This window comes from Scyliorhinus torazame, chromosome 16 (genome assembly GCF_047496885.1).
Source record: "Scyliorhinus torazame isolate Kashiwa2021f chromosome 16, sScyTor2.1, whole genome shotgun sequence".
NCBI classification, from domain to species: domain Eukaryota; kingdom Metazoa; phylum Chordata; class Chondrichthyes; order Carcharhiniformes; family Scyliorhinidae; genus Scyliorhinus; species Scyliorhinus torazame.
The window spans coordinates 197,823,520-197,844,509 of NC_092722.1; the positions used below are offsets into that span (position 1 = coordinate 197,823,520).

Sequence of the window (20,990 nt, forward strand, 5' to 3'; positions counted from 1 at the left end):
GATAATGGAATTGCTGTGAGTATTTGAAGGATTTTGGCCAGCAGTCGATTTCCCCATTGCCATTCGGATACACCTTTCAAGTCCTTGGTGTCCAATCAGATATCTAGGCTTTAGTGCAAATTTTAAAAATTAATTTGCGAGATGTCGGTGTCACTGGCTACCCCAGCATATATTGCCACGCCTAATTGCTGTTGGGAAGGTGATGGTGAACTGTGTTCCTGAACCACTGAAATCCTGCGGTGTAGGTGCACCCACAGTGCTGTTAGGGAGGGAGCTCCAGGATGTTGCTGCAGCGACAGTGAAGGAACGGCCGATATATTTCCAAGTCAGGGTGGTGAGTGAGTAATACAGATTTAATGTGAATATCCTTGATTCAGATTTTAAATGTTTTCGTTGCCATTGCAAAGTCTTTGCCTTCGATTCCTCTCTTGCCCACTGTGGGCCAATAGCTGTCTGGCCCTGGTCATGGCGTACATCAGGACACAGTGCTGAAATCTCTGTCTTCACTTACATGATAGATCTGTCAGAACTGCCTGTCAATGATACTCTTGAAGCAGCCAGTTTGTAGCTGTGTCCAAGGTGAGCTCTCATTTCCAGGCACTTTTTCAGCCGTTACTGGAGAGAACAGTCTGACGATCTTGTTGATGCATTAGGGACCTGATTACTGACCAAACTTTCTGAATGGGAAGCCATCGAAGCTGATGCACCAATTTCAAATCGGGAAGCAGAATGACACTGGATACCAGTGGGACGGGTGTTATACTCACTAACTCTCTCTTTCATTTTCCTTAGATAAAGAGGATGATGTTGGAAAATGAGACTGTACCTGTGATTGAGCGATTAGATAAACATGAATTTAACCTTGATCTGAAGGAACAGAAACGGCTGCATGGTGAGGGAGAGGAAAAGGTGGCCAAGGTGTGTCTCAAAGGCTAGGAGATCTGCTCAGATTTTAACATAGAGAACGTTGTTGTAGTGACACTGAATGGATAAGGTCAAATAATCTGATCAGTATTTGCTTCTTGATTTGAAATCTTTGTTGACAGTGTGTTAATAACCTCACTTCACACATAAGGTGGCTTTGATGTGTTTCCACATTGAAACCCAGGCGGACTTCCTGGACAGCAGTGGGTTATTGTCTTGGGAAATTCCACAACAAATTGTGGTCTTTGCAAAGATTGATTGTGCCTTCAATCTGTGATTCTAATATTTTCTAACTTCCATTTGGCATCCTCCTCACCTCACCTCGTGACTCACTTGGTATGAAGGACATAATATGATTGCGAGCTGTGTGTTTGCTGCAAAGGGGGAATCTGTTTCCCTCGACTGAATCTTCATTTAATAGTGAGAAGTCTTACAACAGGTTAAAATCCAACAGGTTTGTTTGGAATCACTAGCTTTCGGAGCCCAGCTCCTTCATCAGGTGAGTCTGCAAGGTTTTCATCCACTCACCTGATGAAGGAGCAGTGGCCCGAAAGCTAGTGATTCCAAACAAACCTGTTGGACTTTAACCTGGCGTTGTGAGACGCGTCACTGTGCCCACCCCAGTCCAACGCCAGCATCTCCACCTCATGGTGACCATTTAATGTCCAACAAGGAACAAGTTTGAAATATTTAAACCTGTATTCTTTCTGATTTTCACGAGTAAGACCATTATGAATTGTAATTACTGCATAACCCTTTATTACAGAAACATTTGGTGAAATTCAGCAATTTGTTTATGCATTCATTGGATGTGCGCATCACTGGCAAGGACAGCATTTATTGGCCATCTCTAATTGTCCTTGAGCAGGTGAACCACCTTCTTTGAACCACTGCAGTCCCTGAGATGAAGACATTCCCACAGTGCTGTCAGGTCGAGTATTCCAGAACTTTGAGCTTGTGACGATGAAAGAACACAGATATATTTCCAAGTCCGGATGGTATTTGGTAGAGAATGAGGAATGGCAATGTGCCTGCTGCCCTTTTTTATGTGACTTATTCATCAGGGATAATTATCAGTAATCCACTTGAAGTTATTGCAATAGAAACTTAAGCCTGAAAAGTATACATTACAGCAGAAGTTAAATTAAAAACTAAGTGAAGGGTTATATGCAATAATGATCTCATCTCTGAGTTTTGTATGTCTGATTATTTGAGTTGCGTATAGAGTTATGTGATCAATGGGCTCTGAAATGTACAAGTTAGATGTGTCTATTTGCAGTGAAGGAACGGCCAATATATTTCCAAGTCAGGATGGTGAGTGGGTATTCAGATTTAATGTGAATATCCCTGATTCAGATTTTAAATGTTTTAGTTGCCAGATGGTTACATGTGTTGAGAATGAGAGATTTTATGATCCATTGAAGGACTGTTAACATTTAAAAGTCCAAATAACTTGTTTTAACCAATAGAACTACGCCACAAGATTTAACATTTTTTTAACAAAACACAAATTTGATTGGGTAGAAAAGACTTGTAAAAAGAAGCATTATTAACTTTCCAACATGGTTTATAACTATGCATGTTGTGCACTCAGGTGTACATCTTCCGCCAAGAATTCTCTCCAAAGACAAATCAATCTGAAAGTTACTAATTTCTGTAGCGACCATCCATCAGTATAGATGGTGCTCTGGAGAATTCTCCTCATTTACCATAACTTGATTTTCAATACTTCCAAACTAATTACTTTCTTTTGCAAAAGGACACTGTGAGGCCCACTGTAGATTCTCCCACTAGCTTCAAGCTGGACAATTTTACAGCTTGTGTTCTCTCACAGCCTCAACCATTAAGCATCAACCATGTTAGTTTTTTTACTCTGATTACAATGCAGGTCTATCTAACTAATTTACTCTGGCTAACTTCCTTTAGTGAGCTGCAAACTGCACCAGTTCAAGCTGCAGCTAAATGCCTCTCTCAGCAAGGCCCAGATCAATTGAAACCAGGGAACTTTCCTGGTTTCATCCATCTCCATAACAATGTAGCATGCTCTGGGATGTCCTTAAACTGACCTTTAGGTTAATTATCGCTCATTGACAATTTTGTCTTTGATTGGATGAAGTAAATGAGTTTTACAAGCTATCAGAACATATTGATTGCTCAACTAATTTAACTCCACTTTCCAAAACAAAAGCTCCACTCTGGACTGCTGTTATTACAAGCTTTGCAGATATCGTGAGCTGGATTCTTCGTTTCAGCGGCTAACTGTTGGCGCCAGCGGAGCAGGTGTGGTCTTTGACGATCCAAAAATCATCGTGAAACCCACACCGATTCTGGTACCGGTGAGCGCCAGCACCGGCGTTGGGTGAAACTCCCGCCTTCAGCACCAAAAATGGCTGGGACCCGGGCTGCGCATGCTCACGGTTGACGACCTACAGTGGTCGCGCCGTACAACATGGCGCCGGCCCTGTGCAGACCCAACCCGCCATCCGTGACCCCATAGCCCACCCCCTGGTCACCCCCTGGCCACTCCCCACCAGTGCCCCCAGCCCTCGCAGAAACCCCCTCAGCCAGCGGCACGGCTCCCGGCCGAGTGTGGCAGCACTGGATACGGTCCGCAGCCGACAAGCCGGGTTCCCACACGGCTGAGACCACACGTGTCCCATCGGGGGCGGAGCATCGCGGGAGGGACGGCCGATGACGCACCAACCGCATTGCAACGACATGCCCGCGTGACATGATGCCATTTCGGAGGGGGCGGAGCATGTCTGATCAGCATCAACCCAGCGCCGGCCCCGATTTGGGGGTCGCAGCCCATTCTCTCGGCCAATCACTGAACATGATTTTGATGTCGGGAACGGAGAATCTCGTCCCATGTCTTCAGCTGCAGGGAGGTCAGAAACATGTCCGGAGACAGAGTAAGAGAATGTTTAACTTGCTCTGCTGTTTGCACCATCTTTAAGGTGAAAAGTACAAATGTTGGAGTGACAACACATTTGAATGTTCTGAGCTGGAACTCTTTACTGACTGGTCCAAATATTCAATAAATCTCGGGCTGTGATCTGTCACTTTCATCCTTCGCTTGCTTCTGTCACCACCTATCAAAGTTTCCTCTGAATTTGGAGATACCATCAGCTACCCTCTTTCCTGTCCCTCTAAATCACACTATCACTGCGTCCGGCCCCTGGTTAAAGTGTCAGCAGATCGAGAAGTTAGAAAATTGTTTAGCTCTCTCCTTACGATGGAAGTCCTGCATCATTGGGTAGGTTTGCATGGCTTCCCTGGGTGAGTAGCATTTCCAACGCTCTGGAAACTTCAGCAGGGATGGATGAAACTGCCACTGCCACTTTGCAGTGACCCCTGCACAACGGAAAATTCTGATGACCCGTTCACTGAGTGAAGTCTACTTCATGCCCATAGGTTCGTGAGACAATTGAGATGGAAAACATTGCAAACCAGTACCTTTGTGAGGTGATAAAGAGAGAATGCTGGAACAATATGGCTGTGAAGGGTCGAACGTTGGAGGTAATGGACTGAAACTCAGCAGTTAATTGTTTTAAAGCTGTAGGGTCAGGGTTCAAATTGAGCCCAGGCCGCAGGAAGGAAGGGTTAGAGTAACGGGGAGAAGGACTCAGCTTGGAGCATCACGGTACCAGAAGGCTTTTCGCTATCTCTGAAGTTCTTTGTATCTCTCCAGGCCTTCTTTTCAGGACTGGCGGTGACCAATTACCCAATGAGAGAACGCAGTGGCCAGGAGTTGGAGCTTCTCAGGAAGATCACGCAGCAGAGGACAATTGAACTGATTGACCTGAAGGTATTCTTCCCGTTCGCCAGTGAGATTTAACCAAGTGTTGAGCTCGCTGAAAGTAAGATATGCCAGTCAGCTCGGAGATTGTAACATGGTGCTTTATATTTGGTAACACTTGTAGCACAAGCTGACCTGGAGGTCCTCGGTTTCAGAGACATAACACTTACAGAATGTCCAGAGAGAGCCTCCAAATATTGTAACTGCAGCTTAGAACATAATTATATGAAAGATAAACACAGCAAGAGAGATATAGGGGCACGGTTCTCCCAGCCCCGCGCCAGGCTGGAGAATCAGCGCAACTGCGCTTCGACGCCCCTGAACCCCCACGCCACGTTGCGAAGGGGCCGGCGCGCTGAAGAAGTCCCCCGCGCATGCGCAGGTTGGCGCGGCGCCCATTTGGCATCGGGAAGGGAGGCTGGAGCGGAGTGAACCACTGCAGCGCCGTGCTGGCCCCCTGTGGGGGACAGAATCATTCGTCCCCGTGCCCGTTCCCGCCGTCGTGAAACGCGACGGCATTCACGACAGCGCAAACACTTCGTCTCCATTTTGGGGAATCGCCCCCATAGAAGTATGTTGTTTAGAATACACAGTCTCGATTCTCCCAATAACTTTATTTTAATCTTTCCACGTGTCACCGGAAAGCCCGGTATTTATTGCCACCTCTAATTGCCTTCAAGAGGGTAGAGGTGAGCTGCCGGGCGCCTTGAACTGCTACAGCTGTAGGTACATCCAAGGTGCTGCTAGAGCAGGCTTTCCAGGGTTTTGACACAGCAACAGTGCAGGAATGGTGAGTGGTTTGGAGGGAACTTGCTATTGGTCGTGTTTCCATATGTCTGCTGCCCTTGTCCTTCTAAGTTGTAGCGCGGGTTTGGAAGATGCTGCCGAAGGAAGCTTGGGGAGTTGTTGCAGTGCATCTTGTACTTGGTACACACGGCTGCCACTGTGCATCAGTAGTGGAGGGCGTTAACGTTTAAAGGGATCGATTGGGGTGCCAATCAAGTGGGCTGCTTTGTCCTGAATAGTGTTGAGATTCTTGAGTGTTGTCAGAACCGCACTCATCCAGGAAAGTGGAGAGTATTCCATCACATTCCTTACTTATATCTTGTAAATGGTGAACAGGCTTTGGGGAGTTGGGAAGCGAGTTACTTGGGACAGAATTGCCAGCTAGTGGGGTTACATGGCTGTCATGGTGGAACAGCTCATTAGTGTAACGCTGAATGGTTGGGTGTAGGGTTTATGTCTCTGATTGTCACAGAGACACAGAGAGAGCAGAGTCTTCCTGATTGAGATAAAAGGATCACTTCCAGCCAGTATCACACACTGAAGGGTTCCTCTAGTGCACAATGCCTGGTAATGTGTCAAATGCCTGTCTTTAGAGCCAGTGAGGAGCTACTGGCAGAGGTGAGGAGGAGGTGAGGAGGAGGTGAGGAGGAGATGGGTTAAGTTGCGAAGCATCAACACTCAATGATGGAAAAAGTGGATTGAGACTAATCGGGCTTCATTCCTCTCTGAACTTCCAGGCTCGGAAAGACATTGTTGAGACCCCACCTAAGAAAGATGAGAAGGAGGATGAGGAGGCAGAGGATGAAGACTCGAAGGAGGAAGAGAACACAGCTTTGAAAGGCAGCCTGAGCTGTCAGTACGGTGTGGTAAATCGTTACTTATACAAACAGTTAGATCTGCACACAAAGGATGAAAAGATTAATCAGATCATCCTGTTACAGGTGAGAAAACCATGTTCAATATATTTAAACACAAAACTCCTGCTAGAACAGCCTTGTGCAACCTTTTTGCGTGGGTGGGGCACATCTCCCACACTCGCTGAAGGGGCCGATGAGTAGACTTCAGAAAAATACATCAATTTCAAAAAGTGGTTGACTCTGATGAAGAGAAACAACTTGCTGATCACATATAAAACTTAATCTTTTTAAAATGAGTAATAAAAATAATCATGAGAGTGTAAAAGAGTGTGTGTGTCTCTGACTCATTCCTAATCTCGGTGTGTTCACTCACTCCCCCACCCCCACTGTGACAATGGGTCAGGGTCTTGTCACCACCCCCTGGTACGCTGTCAATTCCAGCCTCACCTGCCCCAGAGACACAACACAGGGGGAGTTAGATTTATATTAATGCCGTCCGTGCCTTCGGTTGAGTTCCGTTGACCACAGACACCGGGTTTGTAAATGTAAACACAAGCAACCGATTATTATTCACAGTGATTGTAATTAAATAGACAAAAAATACAATTGACTATCCACTGTACCCAGCCCCCTCCCCAACTCTCTATACACACACTCACTCACAGACACACGCGCACACACGCACACGCACACACACTCACACACACATGCACTCACACTCACTCACACACACACACACTCACACGCAGGCACACTCACACGCAGGCACACTCACACACTCACTCACACACACACACACACACACACGCACTCACACTCACTCACACACACTCACAGACACACACACACACTCACACGCAGGCACACTCACACACTCACACTCACTCACACACACACACGCACTCACACTCACTCACACTCACTCACACACACTCACAGACACACACGCACACTCACACTCACTCACACTCACTCACACACACTCACAGACACACACACACACTCACACTCACGCACTCACACTCACTCACACACACTCACACGCAGGCACACTCACACGCAGGCACACTCACACACATGCACACACACACACTCACACACACACGCAGGCACACTCACACACTCACACACATGCACGCACACACACACGCACTCACACACACTCACAGACACACACTCACACTCACACGCACTCACGCGCACTCACACTCACTCACACACACTCACACACACACACGCAGGCACACTCACACACAGGCACACTCACACACTCACACACACATGCACTCACACTCACTCACACACACTCACACACACACACACTCACACTCACACGCAGGCACACTCACACGCAGGCACACTCACACACTCACTCACACACACACACACACACACGCGCACTCACACTCACTCACACACACTCACAGACACACACACACACTCACACGCAGGCACACTCACTCACACACACTCACAGACACACACACACACTCACACGCAGGCACACTCACACACTCACACTCACTCACACACACACTCACACTCACTCACACTCACTCACACACACTCACAGACACACACGCACACTCACACTCACGCGCACTCACACTCACTCACACACACTCACAGACACACACACACACTCACACTCACGCACTCACACTCACTCACACACACTCACACTCACACTCACACGCAGGCACACTCACACACTCACACACATGCACACACACACACTCACACACACACGCAGGCACACTCACACACTCACACACATGCACGCACACACACACGCACTCACACACACTCACAGACACACACTCACACTCACACGCACTCACGCGCACTCACACTCACTCACACACACTCACACACACACACGCAGGCACACTCACACACAGGCACACTCACACACTCACACACACACGCACTCACACTCACTCACACACACTCACAGACACACACACACACTCACACTCACGCGCACTCACACTCACACACAGACGCAGACACACTCACACACACAAACATACTGACAACAAACCGAGAGGGAAAGGGTGATTGAGAGGTAAAGAAAATATAATAAAATAACAGGATAAGGATCTCTGATTCAGACGGGTGTTAGTTTCTTTCTCAGGGTTGGGCCTACAGTTGGGTTCTTCCTTTTGCTTCAGTTTGTGATGATCGTCACTGCAGCCTCACAGAGACAGCAGGAAACCAGCAGAGACAGGGAGAAACATGGCTCCTCTTCCTTCCCGGGTCTAGAGGCTTCTGGCAGGTTCTCTCTGAAAATAACACCTGGCAGGAACCCATTGCTGACAGTTGTCAGTCAGAACACTGTTCCTGACCAACCCACAGGCTGCCAGTTAGCCAATCGAACTGACTTCCTCCAAAACTGGTTCCTAAAATTCACTGGCCGGGATTCTCTCCCCCAAGCCCCACATCGCGCTCTCTCCCCCAGGCTCAGCAGCACCTTCTCTCCCCCAGGCCCAGCAGCACCTTCTCTCCCCCCGGCCCCTCATCACACTCTCTCCTCCAGGCCCCACATCACGCTCTCTCCCCCAGGCCCCGCAGCACCTTCGCTCCCCCAGGCCCCGCAGCACCTTCTCTACCCCAGGCCCAGCAGCACCTTCTCTCCCAAGGCCCAGCAACGCCAACTCTCTCCCAGGCCCAGCAACACCTTCTCTCCCCCAGGCCCCATAGCACCTTCGCTACCCCAGACCCCACATCACGCTCTCTCCCCAAGGCCCAGCAACACCTTCTCTCCCCCAGGCCCCGCAGCACCTTCTCTCCCCCAGGCCCCACACCACTCTCTCTCCCCCAGGCCCCACATCACGCTCTCTCCCCCCGGCCCCACATCACGCTCTCTCCCCCAGGCCCAGCAACACCTTCTCACCCCCAGGCCCCACAGGATCTTCTCTCCTACAGGCCCAGCAACACCTCTCTCCCCCAGGCCCCATAGCACCTTCGCTACCCCAGACCCCACATCACGCTCTCTCCCCCAGGCCCAGCAACACCTTCTCTCCCCCAGGCCCCGCAGCACCTTCTCTCCCCCAGGCCCCACACCACTCTCTCTCCCCCAGGCCCCACATCACGCTCTCTCCCCCCGGCCCCACATCACGCTCTCTCCCCCAGGCCCAGCAACACCTTCTCACCCCCAGGCCCCACAGGATCTTCTCTCCTACAGGCCTCGCAGCACCTTCTCTCCCCCAGGCCCCGCAGCACCTTCGCTACCCCAGACCCCACATCACGCTCTCTCCCCCAGGCCTCACAGGATCTTCTCTCCCCCAGGCCCAGCAACGCCATCTCTCCCCCAGGCCCCACAGCACCTTCTCACCCCCAGGCCCCACAGGATCTTCTCTCCCCCAGGCCTCGCAGCACCTTCTCTCCCCCAGGCTCCGCAGCACCTTCTCACCCCCAGGCCCCGCAGCACCTACTCTCCCCCAGGCCCCACAGGATCTTCTCTCCCCCAGGCCCCGCAGCACCTTCTCTCCCCCCGGCCCCGCAGCACCTTCTCTCCCCCAGGCCTCGCAGCACCTTCTCTCCCCCAGGCCCCACATCACACTCTCTCCCCCAGGCCCCACATCACGCTCTCTCCCCCTGGCCCCACAGCACCTTTGCTCCCCCCGGCCCCACAGCACCTTCTCTCCCCCAGACCCCGCAGCACCTTCTCTACCCCAGGCCCCTCATCATACTCTCTCCCCAAGGCCCCACAGCACCTTTTCTCCACCAGGCCCCACAGCACCTTCTCTCCCCCAGGCCCCGTAGCACTTTCTCTACCCCAGGCCCCTCATCATACTCTCTCCCCCTGGCCCCACAGCACCTTCTCTACCCCAGGCCCCTCATCATACTCTCTCCCCAAGGCCCCACAGCACCTTCTCTCCCCCAGGCCCCGTAGCACTTTCTCTCCCCCAGGCCCCGTAGCACTTTCTCTACCCCAGGCCCCTCATCATACTCTCTCCCCAAGGCCCCACAGCACCTTCTCTCCCCCAGGCCCCGTAGCACTTTCTCTCCCCCAGGCCCCGTAGCACTTTCTCTACCCCAGGCCCCTCATCATACTCTCTCCCCCTGGCCCCACAGCACCTTCTCTCCCCCAGGCCCCTCATCATACTCTCTCCCCCTGGCCCCACAGCACCTTCTCTCCCCCAGGCCCCACATCACGCTCCCTTCCCCAGGCCCCACATTGCGCTCTCTCCCCCAGGCCCCACATCACACTGTCTCCCCCAGGCCCCACATTACGCTCTCTCCCCCAGGCCCCACATCACGCTCCCTCCCCCCGGCCCCACATCGCGCTCTCTCCCCCAGGCCTCACAGCACCTTCGCTCCCCCAGGCCCCACATCACGCTCCCTCGCCCCGGCCCCACATCACGTTCACTCTCCAAGGCCCCGCAGCACCTTCGCTCCCCCAGGCCCCGCAGCACCTTCTCTCCCCCAGGCCCCACATCACGCTCTCTCCCCCAGGCCCAACATCACGCTCTCTCTCCCAGGCCCCACATCATGCTCTCTCCCCCAGGCCCCACATCGCGCTCTCTCCCCCCGGCCCCACAGCACCTTCTCTCCTCCAGGCCCCACAGCACCTTCTCTACCCCAGGCCCCTCATCATACTCTCTCCCCCAGGCCCCACAGCACCTTCTCTCCCCCAGGCCCCGCAGCACCTTCTCTCCCCCTGGCCCCACGTCACGCTCTCTGCCCCAGGCCCCACATCACGCTCCCTCCCCCAGGCCCCACATCACGCTGTCTCCCCCAGGCCCCACATCACGCTGTCTCCCCCAGGCCCCACATTACGCTCTCTCCCCCAGGCCCCACATCACGCTCCCTCCCCCCGGCCCCACATCGCGCTCCCTCCCCCCGGCCCCACATCGCCCTCTCTCCCCCAGGCCTCAAAGCACCTTCGCACCCCCAGGCCCCACATCACGTTCACTCCCCCAGGCCCCATAGCACCTTCGCTCCCTCAGGCCCCGCAGCACCTTCTCTCCCCCAGGCCCCGCAGCACCTTCTCTCCCCCAGGCCCAGCAATGCCATCTCTCCCCCAGGCCCAGCAACACCTTCTCTCCCCCAGGCCCCGCAGCACCTTCTCTCCCCCAGGTCCCGCAGCACCTTCTCTCCCCCAGGCCCCACAGCACCTTCTCTCCCCCAGGCCCCACATCACTCTCTCTCCCCCAGGCCCCACATCACGCTCTCTCCCCCCGGCCCCACTTCACGCTGTCTCTCCCAGGCCCCACAGCACCTTCTCTCCCCCAGGCCCCACAGCACCTTCGCTCCCCCAGGCCCCACATCACGCTCTCTCCCCCAGGCCTCACAGCACCTTCGCTCCCACAGGCCCGTCAGCACCTTCTCTCCCACAGGCCCCACAGCACCTTCTCTCCCCCAGGCTCCACATCACGCTTGCTTCCCCAGGCCCAACATCGCGCTCTCTCCCCCGGCCCCACATCACGCTCTCTCCCCCTCAGGCCCCACATCACGCTCTCGCCCCCAGGCCCCACAGCACCTTCTCTCCCCCCGGCCCCACATCACGCTCCGTCCCCCCGGCCCCACATCGCGATCTCTCCCCCCGGCCACAATCACGCTCTCTCCCCCCGGCCCCTCATCATACTCTCTCCCCCAGGCCCCACAGCACCTTCTCTCCCCCAGGCCCCGCAGCACCTTCTCTCCCCCTGGCCCCACATCGCGCTCTCTCCCCCCGGCCCCATATCACGCTCTCTCCCACCGGCCCCACATCAAGATCTCTCCCCCCGGCCCCACATCGCGCTCTCTCCCCCCGGCCCCACATCGCGCTCTCTCCCCCCGGCCCCATATCACGCTCTCTCCCCCCGGCCCCTCATCATACTCTCTCCCCCAGGCCCCACAGCACCTTCTCTCCCCCAGGCCCCGCAGCACTTTCTCTCCCCCAGGCCCCACATCACGATCTCTCCCCCCGGCCCCACATCGCGCTCTCTCCCCCCGGCCCCACATCGCGCTCCCTCCCCCCGGCCCCACATCACGCTCTCTCCCCCAGGCCCCACATCACGATCCCTCCCCCCGGCCCCACATCGCGCTCCCTCCCCCCGGCCCCACATCGCGCTCTCTCCCCCAGGCCCCACATCGCGCTCTCACCCCATGGCCCCACATCGCGCTCTCTCCCCCCGGCCCCACATCGCGCTCCCTCCCCCCGGCCCCACATCACGCTCTCTCCCCCAGGCCCCACATCACGATCTCTCCCCCCGGCCCCACATCACGCTCTCTCCCCCAGGCCCCACATCGCGCTCCCTCCCCCCGGCCCCACATCAAGCTCTCTCCCCCAGGCCGCACATCAAGATCTCTCCCCCCGGCCCCACATCGCGCTCTCTCCCCCCGGCCCCACATCGTGCTCTCTCCCCCGGCCCCACATCACGCTCTCACCCCCAGGCTCCACACCGCGATCTCTCCCCCAGGCCCCACATCAAGATCTCTCCCCCCGGCCCCACATCGCGCTCTCTCCCCCAGGCCCCACATCACGCTCTCACCCCATGTCCCTACATCGCGCTCTCACCCCTTGGCCCCACATCGCGCTCCCTCCCCCCGGCCCCACATCACACTCTCTCCCCCAGGCCCCTCATCACGCTCCCTCCCCCCGGCCCCACATCACGCTCTCACCCCCTGGCCCCACATCGCGCTCTATCCCCCCTGCCCCACATCGCGCTCTCTCCCCCAGGCCCCACATCGCGATCTCTCCCCCCGGCCCCACATCACGCTTTCTCCCCCCGGCCCCACATCGCGCTCTCTCCCCCCGGCCCCACATCACGCTCTCTCCCCCCGGCCCCACATCACGATCTCTCCCCCCGGCCCCACATCACGACCTCTCCCCCCGGCCCCACATCACGCTCTATCCCCCCTGCCGCACATCACGCTCCCTCCCCCCGGCCCCACATCACGCTCCCTCCCCCAGGCCCCACATCACGATCATCAGGTTAAATTCCAGCCTTGCGTCACTGTCTGTGAGGAGTCTGCACGTCCTCCCCGTGTGTGCGTGGGTTTCCTCCGGGTGCTCCGGTTTCCTCCCACAGTACAAAGACGTGCAGGTTAGGTGGATTGGCCGTGATAAATTGCCCCTTAGTGTCTAGGGATTTCCAGGTTAGATTCCGGTATAGAGTGGGGGAGAAGGGAAGTGAAACTGGGTGGGATGCTACTTCAGAGGGTCGATGCAGACTCGATGGGCCGAATGGCCTCCTTCTGTGGTGTCGGGATTGTATGATTCTCTGAGAAGAGAAATTGCTCTCAGAGACTACTTCCTCGGGTGGATGTAGCTGTTACAAGGGGGCATAATTATAAGGTTTAGGGTGGGAAATATAGGAGGAATGTCCGAGGTAGGTTCTTTACTCAGAGAGTGGTTAGGGTGTGGAATGGACTGTCTGCTGTGATAGTGGAGTCGGACACTTTCGGAACTTTCAAGCGGTTATTGGATAGGCACATGGAGCACACCAGAATGACAGGGAGTGGGACAGCTTGATCTTGGTTTCGGACAATGCTCGGCACAACATCGAGGGCCGAAGGGCCTGTTCTGTGCTGTACTGGTCTGTGTTCTGTGTTCTGTGTTCTGTGTTCTGTGTTGTGTGTTGTGTGTTCTATGTTGTGTGTTCTATGTTCTATGTTGTATGTTCTGTGTTCTAGGTTCTAGGTTCTGTGTTGTGTGTTGTGTGTTGTGTGTTGTGTGTTGTGTGTTGTGTGTTGTGTGTTGTGTGTTGTGTGTTGTGTGTTGTGTGTTGTGTGTTGTGTGTTGTGTGTTGTGTGTTGTGTGTTGTGTGTTGTGTGTTGTGTGTTGTGTGTTGTGTGTTCTGTGTTCTGTGTTGTGTGTTGTGTGTTGTGTGTTCTGTGTTCTGTGTTCTGTGTTCTGTGTTCTATGCTCCTCATCTCGGTGTTAAGTGGGTGACCCGTTACTCTGAGATTAACAGATGTGCTGCTGATTCACTGAGTCTACAACAAGCCATGTGGCCAATCCAGGTTCCAAACCAAACTTCACCCTTTCTCCATACCTAGGAACAGCCTGTTCCTGCTCATCACCAAAGCCACGGTTTCTGATCCACCCTTTGCTAATGAGAAAGAAACCTGACATTTCATTGTTCATTTTCTGGTTTTAAGGATGTGATTTACAACATAAAAACCACATTCAACAAGGAGTTTGATGCAACCTATAAGCAGAAAGAAGTGGAGATTGCCCGGGTGAAGGACAGAACTACGAGGATTAAAGAAATCTTGCAGCAGTTGGATATGTACGAGGAGGTGTGGTTGCCTACGATGAGTAACAAGGAGATGCCCGAGCGAGAGTTTGAAGTCCAGGATTCTGAGGTAACATCTGGACTGGAGTAGAACTAAACCACATCTTTAATTCACGCCATATCATTAGAATCATGGAAGGTTTATGTCATGAAACGAGGCCATTGGCCCATCGTGTCTGCTGGCTGAACAAAAGAGCCCCATCCCAATCCCACTTTCCAGCGCTTGCTCCATAACCCTGCCGGTTACAACATCTGAGGCACAAATCCAGGCCCCTTTCCAATGAGCTGAGGGTGTTGTGATCCCAAAGTGGATCTGGCTCAAAAAACGGGGGTGAGATTCTCCGTTAGCCGACTCCAAAATCGGGGGAACCTGGCGTGTGGGCTGCTGCGAGCGAGACAGCGCCCAGCATCGCCGACAGCCGTGCCGCTGGCTGAGGGGCTTCTGCCAGGGCCGGGGGGAGTAGTGGGGAGTGGCCAGGGGGTGGGCTGTGGGGTCGGGGTGGACGGCTACGCAACACCATTACCGCAGCCGGCAAGGCAGCCATGCAGCTGCGCTGACAGCCCCGCTGGAGACCTGGGCGATATAGGTGACTCCCCCGGGCTGAGAGAAATGTTCCTTCTTTAGCCTCCTAAAACCAACTGCTTCTGGCAGAGTTGTGAGAGTTGCCCTCTCTCTCACTACCTATCTCGAACTGCAATCAAATTTGCTAAACTTTTTGTGAGGGCCACAAAGAATCCAGCACGAGTTTTAAGGATACAAAGAAATAACATTTATTTACAATAAAATAGAAATACAACAGCAGCAGCAACTTCGCTTGCTGCTCACTCCTTCCTGCTGGCTCCAAACTGGCCAGCTTTATTTATACAGGGAGTCTGCTAATGGTTTCTCCGCCCCCCTCATTGGGGAAGCTCATACTCCCACAGGATTGTGGGATTGTCATTAGTCCCCAGCCAATGGTAAGCAGGCAGGTTATAACAAAACTAAAACATAAACACTTCTCTACCTTTCAAGGCCCTGGTGGCTAAGCAACCACTGCATGTTTAATTAGTCTTCATGCTGTAGCCCTCTCTAAGCACAATAGAATCACTGTTGGAATTGAAACCGACTCCCACACATACAAACATTTTTGTCCAACATAAATCTAACTGTAAGTTTTACTCTTCAAGGCACAGAAATGTTAAATTAAACCCACTAAAAACTGAACCTTATTTCTAATATTTACCAAAACAAATATAAATCCCGGAAAACTAATTTTGTTGTCCTAACAAGGGTTTGTATAATACCCTTTCAGGCAGTGAGTTCCAGACCCCAGAACCCACTGGGTGAAAAGGTGTTTCCACATCTCCCCTCAAATCTTTCTACTTTAAGTCTAAGTCACCGACCTCTCTGCTAAAGTAAACAGGCCCTTCCCATCCTCGATCCAGGCCCCTCACAATTTCCTGCATCTCAATCTAATCTCCCCTCAGCCTGCTCTGCTCCAGGGAGAACTACCCCAGTCTGTCCAATCTTTCCTCATAGCTGCAATTTTCCAGTCCTGGCCACGCCCTCACTAATCTCCTCTGGACCCTCTCCTTTCAGCAATGAGGTGGTCAGAACTGCACACAATACTCTCGCTGTGGCCTAACCGACGTTTTATTCCAACATAACCTCCCTCCTCTTAAACCCTGTGCCTTGGCTAATAAAGGAATTCCATTTACCATCTCATCAACCTGACCTGTCACCGTCAGGGATCTGTGGACATTCACTCCAATGTCCCCCACTTCCTCTACGCCTCTCAGTATCCTCCCATTTATTGTGTATTCCTTCGTCTTGTCTGACCTCCCGAAATTCACCACCTCACACTTCTCTGGGTTGAGTTTTGCCACTTCTCTGCCCACCTGACCAGTCCATTGATATATTCCTGCTATCGCCCTCGCTATCATCCACACAGCTCATTTCTGTGTTGCCTGCAAACGTCTGGATCATTCTCCACACATTTACATCCGAATCACTAAAACCTACCACAAAAAGCAGCGGATGGCGTACTGGGCCCTGCGGAACCCCACTGAAAACAGCCTTCCAGTCATAAAAACATCCAAATACAATTACCCTTTGCTTCCTGCCACTCGGCCAATTCTAAATCCAGCTCATCCTGAATACATTCCCCTGGATCCCACAGACCTTTATTCACCTCGTCTGCCATTTACGGCCTTGACAGAAGGCTTGCTAAAATCCATGTGCACCACATCAACAACATCGCCCTCATCAACCCTCCGTGTTACTTCCTCACAAAATTGAATCAAATCATTCAGACATTTTCCTCGTGTTTCCTCGCTTGCGCAGTATGTGCAGCCAATCAGGGCAGTACCTGGACAGGTGCGGTCCTGACAGAGGACCACCTTGCAACACAATTCCTTTAGTGATTGACTCACAGAATGCCAGCTTAACTTATCTTTCCACCTAGACCTCCGTCTGCAATCTTTTTTGATCACTAGCACCCTTGAAGGGATAGTTACGGAGAAACTATTTTCTCTGGAGGTGGGAGGTGAGGTTGGGGGTGGGGGGGGGGGGGGGGGGGAGTCTGGAACAAGGGGGTCTAGCCATAAAGTTAGAGTCAGGCTGTTCCGGGTGATGTCAGGCTGGATTTCTTCACACAACGGCACGATTCAATTCCCGTACCAGCCTCCCCGAACAGGTGCCGGAATGTGGCGACTAGGGGCTTTTCACAGTAACTTCATTTGAGGCCTACTTGTGACAATAAGCGATTTTCATTTCATTTCATTTCACAAGAGCAGAAATCTCTCTCCAAAGAACCTGTTGAAACTAGGTGGGGGTTGCAAGGGTCTAAATTGAAAATGTCAAAACTTTTATTGTTATTCGGTTATTTGTTAAGGGTATTAAAGTTTATAGAACCAAAGCAGTCAATTGGAGAATGATACCGATAAGCCACAAGGTAATTTATTGGCAGAATCGGTCTGTGGCTGAATGGCTTCCTCCTGTTTCTGTGTTTCGGACTATATACCACTTCTGTACAACACCTTGCCTCAACACGCCCTGGGGTGGGCGGAGGTGTGGGAAGGGGTTGCTCAGTGATGTCCTGGGTCCTGACGCATATTCTGCTCTCCCCTTTGGCATTGCTGCTACATTGACCTGCATCAATATCAGTTACAGGTTGTCAGAGCCGTCGGTTACCACCTTCTCTTCTCTGTGATAACCTCGCTTGCTCAGGTTTCTTGCCACTGGCTGGGTTTTAAGATGTAAGTGTCAGCCCCCGCGTGCTTCGTGTCAGCCCCCGCGTGCTTCGTGTCAGCCCCCGCGTGCTTCGTTCACGTGACCAGGTTTTAAATTAATCTGACCTCATTCACTAACTCTTCCTCCCTTTACCTTCAGATCACAGCAGAACGCTACCTCACACCAGAGCAAAAACGGAAGCTGGAGGAGGAGTACAATCTTGAACAGCTGAGGTTACTGGCTGCCAAGGTACCGGACAAAATTGGTGTGTTTGGGAAGGTGAAGGGGGTTTAATATCCACTGCAAAGTCAATCCAGTCCTTTTAGTCACTGTGTGTGGTACAAGTACAGGTTCTGAGATCGGCACACACACACACACACACACAGACCGTACAGGGGCTGACACTGAGACACACACAGACCGTACAGGAGCTGCCACTGAGACACACGCACACACACACACACACACAGACCGTACAGGAGCTGACACTGAGACACACACACACAGACCGTACAGGAGCTGACACTGAGACACACACACACACACACACACACACACACACAGACACACACACACACACACACAGACTGTAGGGAGCTGACACTGAGACACACACACACACACACACACACACAGACTGTAGGGAGCTGACACTGAGACACACACACACACACACACACAGACTGTAGGGAGCTGACACTGAGACACACCAACACACAGACCGTACAGTGAACGTTTTTGCCTCGCTTCCCTTTACAGTAGTCTATGGCTTGGTGAAATTATTTCTATTGTAATATAAATCTATTTGAAAAAACCTGTGCATTTGGGTGTGAGAGCTGCTCCGAACTTCATGGAAACCTGCTAAATGATCGTGGATGTGAATCCCACTTTTGATGCTTGCTGCTATATTTACCCAACCTACTGCCTGATTCTCTGGTTGTTCGAATCAGTAATCCTGTCACATCACAGCCTCGGTGAACCTCAATAACAGATGCATGATAAAAACTGAACTGCCTCAGCTCACTTGGGTGGTGTTGCTTTGTTTACGGGATGCTGCTCACTCCCACAGGAACGGTGACACTGGCTCTGAGATTGTTGTTTCACTCTGTTCCCAGGCTGACAATTGGAGAGAGCGCGCTCTGAAAGATATGATGGGGGGTGTGCTGGAGACCAAGAAGTCGGACATTCTGAAAATGGTGAGAGAGACAGCCGATCACAGATATTGCTGCATTTACTGTGTATAAAGGAGAGCCCCAATATTCACTCTCATACACTGGGTCCCGAACCTCCCACCGTACCCAGGCGATGGCTCTGGATTGTGTAGCCAGCACAGTTGGTACGATTTCGCAGGCCAGATTCACCCCCACCATCTGGCCTGCAAAATCCTACCAACTGTCCTGGCTTGACACAATTCACACCTCTTTAACCTGGGGTTACCCCATCTCTGGATCTGTAAAGATTTAATCACCTGCTAATGCTCACATTCCAAGCATTGTTTGGCATCTTTGAATCTGTCTATATATATGTTTCTGGAACATACCTCTTTATTCACCTGAGGAAGGAGCAGCGCTCCGAAAGCTAGTGACATCGAAACAAACCTGTTGGACTTTAACCTGGTGTTGTAAGACTTCTCACTGTACTACAATTTATGTCAGCGGCAACAAACCGGAGAAGCACTCACTGAAGTCATAGAACGCTCACAGTGCAGAAGGAGGCCATTCGGCCCACAGACTTATCACCGACCCTTGGAAAGATCAACCTACCTAGACCCTATCCCCACCCTATCCCCATAACCCCATAACCCCACCTAAACCTTTGGTCACTAAGGGCAATTTATCATGGCCAATCCACCTAACCTGCACATCTTTGGACTGTGGGAGGAAACCGGAGCCCCCGGAGGAATTTGCTCAGCAGGGGTAATGTTGAAACCGGAGCCCCCGGAGGAATTTGCTCAGCAGGGGTAATGTTGAAACCGGAACCCCCGGAGGAATTTGCCCAGCAGGGGTAATGTTGAAACCGGAGCCCCCGGAGGAATTTGCCCAGCGGGGGTAATGTTGAAACCGGAGCCCCCGGAGGAATTTGCTCAGCAGGGGTAATGTTGAAACCGGAGCCCCCGGAGGAATTTGCTCAGCAGGGGTAATGTTGAAACCGGAGCCCCCGGAGGAATTTGCCCAGCAGGGGTAATTTTGAAACCGGAGCCCCCGGAGGAATTTGCCCAGCGGGGGTAATGTTGAAACCGGAGCCCACGGAGGAATTTGCCCAGCGGGGGTAATGTTGAAACCGGAGCCCCCGGAGGAATTTGCCCAGCGGGGGTAATTTTGAAACCGGAGCCCCCGGAGGAATTTGCCCAGCGGGGGTAATGTTGAAACCGGAGCCCCCGGAGGAATTTGCCCAGCGGGGGTAATGTTGAAACCGGAGCCCACGGAGGAATTTGCCCAGCGGGGGTAATGTTGAAACCGGAGCCCCCGGAGGAATTTGCCCAGCGGGGGTAATGTTACTCTGGCTTCTCCATTTGGGTTATTTTCTCAAAAGCCTTATCATCGAATTTTGGGAGGGCCTGTCGAAACTTAAACATACCGGCACTGGGTTCTGTCCTAGGATGAAGCACCCCTCGACATTTGCCGGGCAGCCTAGTTTCTAGTGCCTGAAACTGGAGGCATTTCTCTAATTCCAACTTCCTCATTTCCATCGCCATTTCCTTTTCTTTTCACTATCTCTCTCTTTCCTCCCGACCTTTTTTGTCCTCGCTCTATTTTTGTATTTTCCCACCTCCTCATTTCCATCTCCATTTATTTTTGCTTCATTTCCATTTTTTATTTATTTTGCACATTTCTGATTATTTCACACCTTCAGTACTGACCCTCTGACAGTGCGGCACTCCCTCAGTACTGACCCTCTGACAGTGCGGCACTCCCTCAGTACTGACCCTCTGACAGTGCAGCACTCCCTCAGTACTGTCCCTCTGACAGTGCAGCACTCCCTCAGTACTGTCCCTCTGACAGTGCAGCACTCCCTCAGTACTGACCCTCTGACAGTGCAGCACTCCCTCAGTACTGACCCTCTGACAGTGCAGCACTCCCTCAGTACTGACCCTCTGACAGTGCAGCACTCCCTCAGTACTGACCCTCTGACAGTGCAGCACTCCCTCAGTACTGACCCTCTGACAGTGCGGCACTCCCTCA

General features: G+C 52.7%; 1 protein-coding gene across 1 annotated transcript in view; it reads left to right on the forward strand.

Annotated features, from left to right (window-relative positions):
• The window catches only part of cfap43 (cilia and flagella associated protein 43), a 313,462-nt gene that overhangs the window by 213,358 nt on the left and 79,114 nt on the right, over positions 1–20,990 (forward strand). The window contains exons 20-26 of the mRNA XM_072479757.1: positions 793–918; positions 4,339–4,443; positions 4,616–4,732; positions 6,247–6,450; positions 14,461–14,667; positions 17,968–18,057; positions 18,924–19,004. Coding sequence (XP_072335858.1) covers positions 793–918; positions 4,339–4,443; positions 4,616–4,732; positions 6,247–6,450; positions 14,461–14,667; positions 17,968–18,057; positions 18,924–19,004 — 930 coding nt within the window. The remainder of the gene's footprint in view (positions 1–792; positions 919–4,338; positions 4,444–4,615; positions 4,733–6,246; positions 6,451–14,460; positions 14,668–17,967; positions 18,058–18,923; positions 19,005–20,990) is intronic.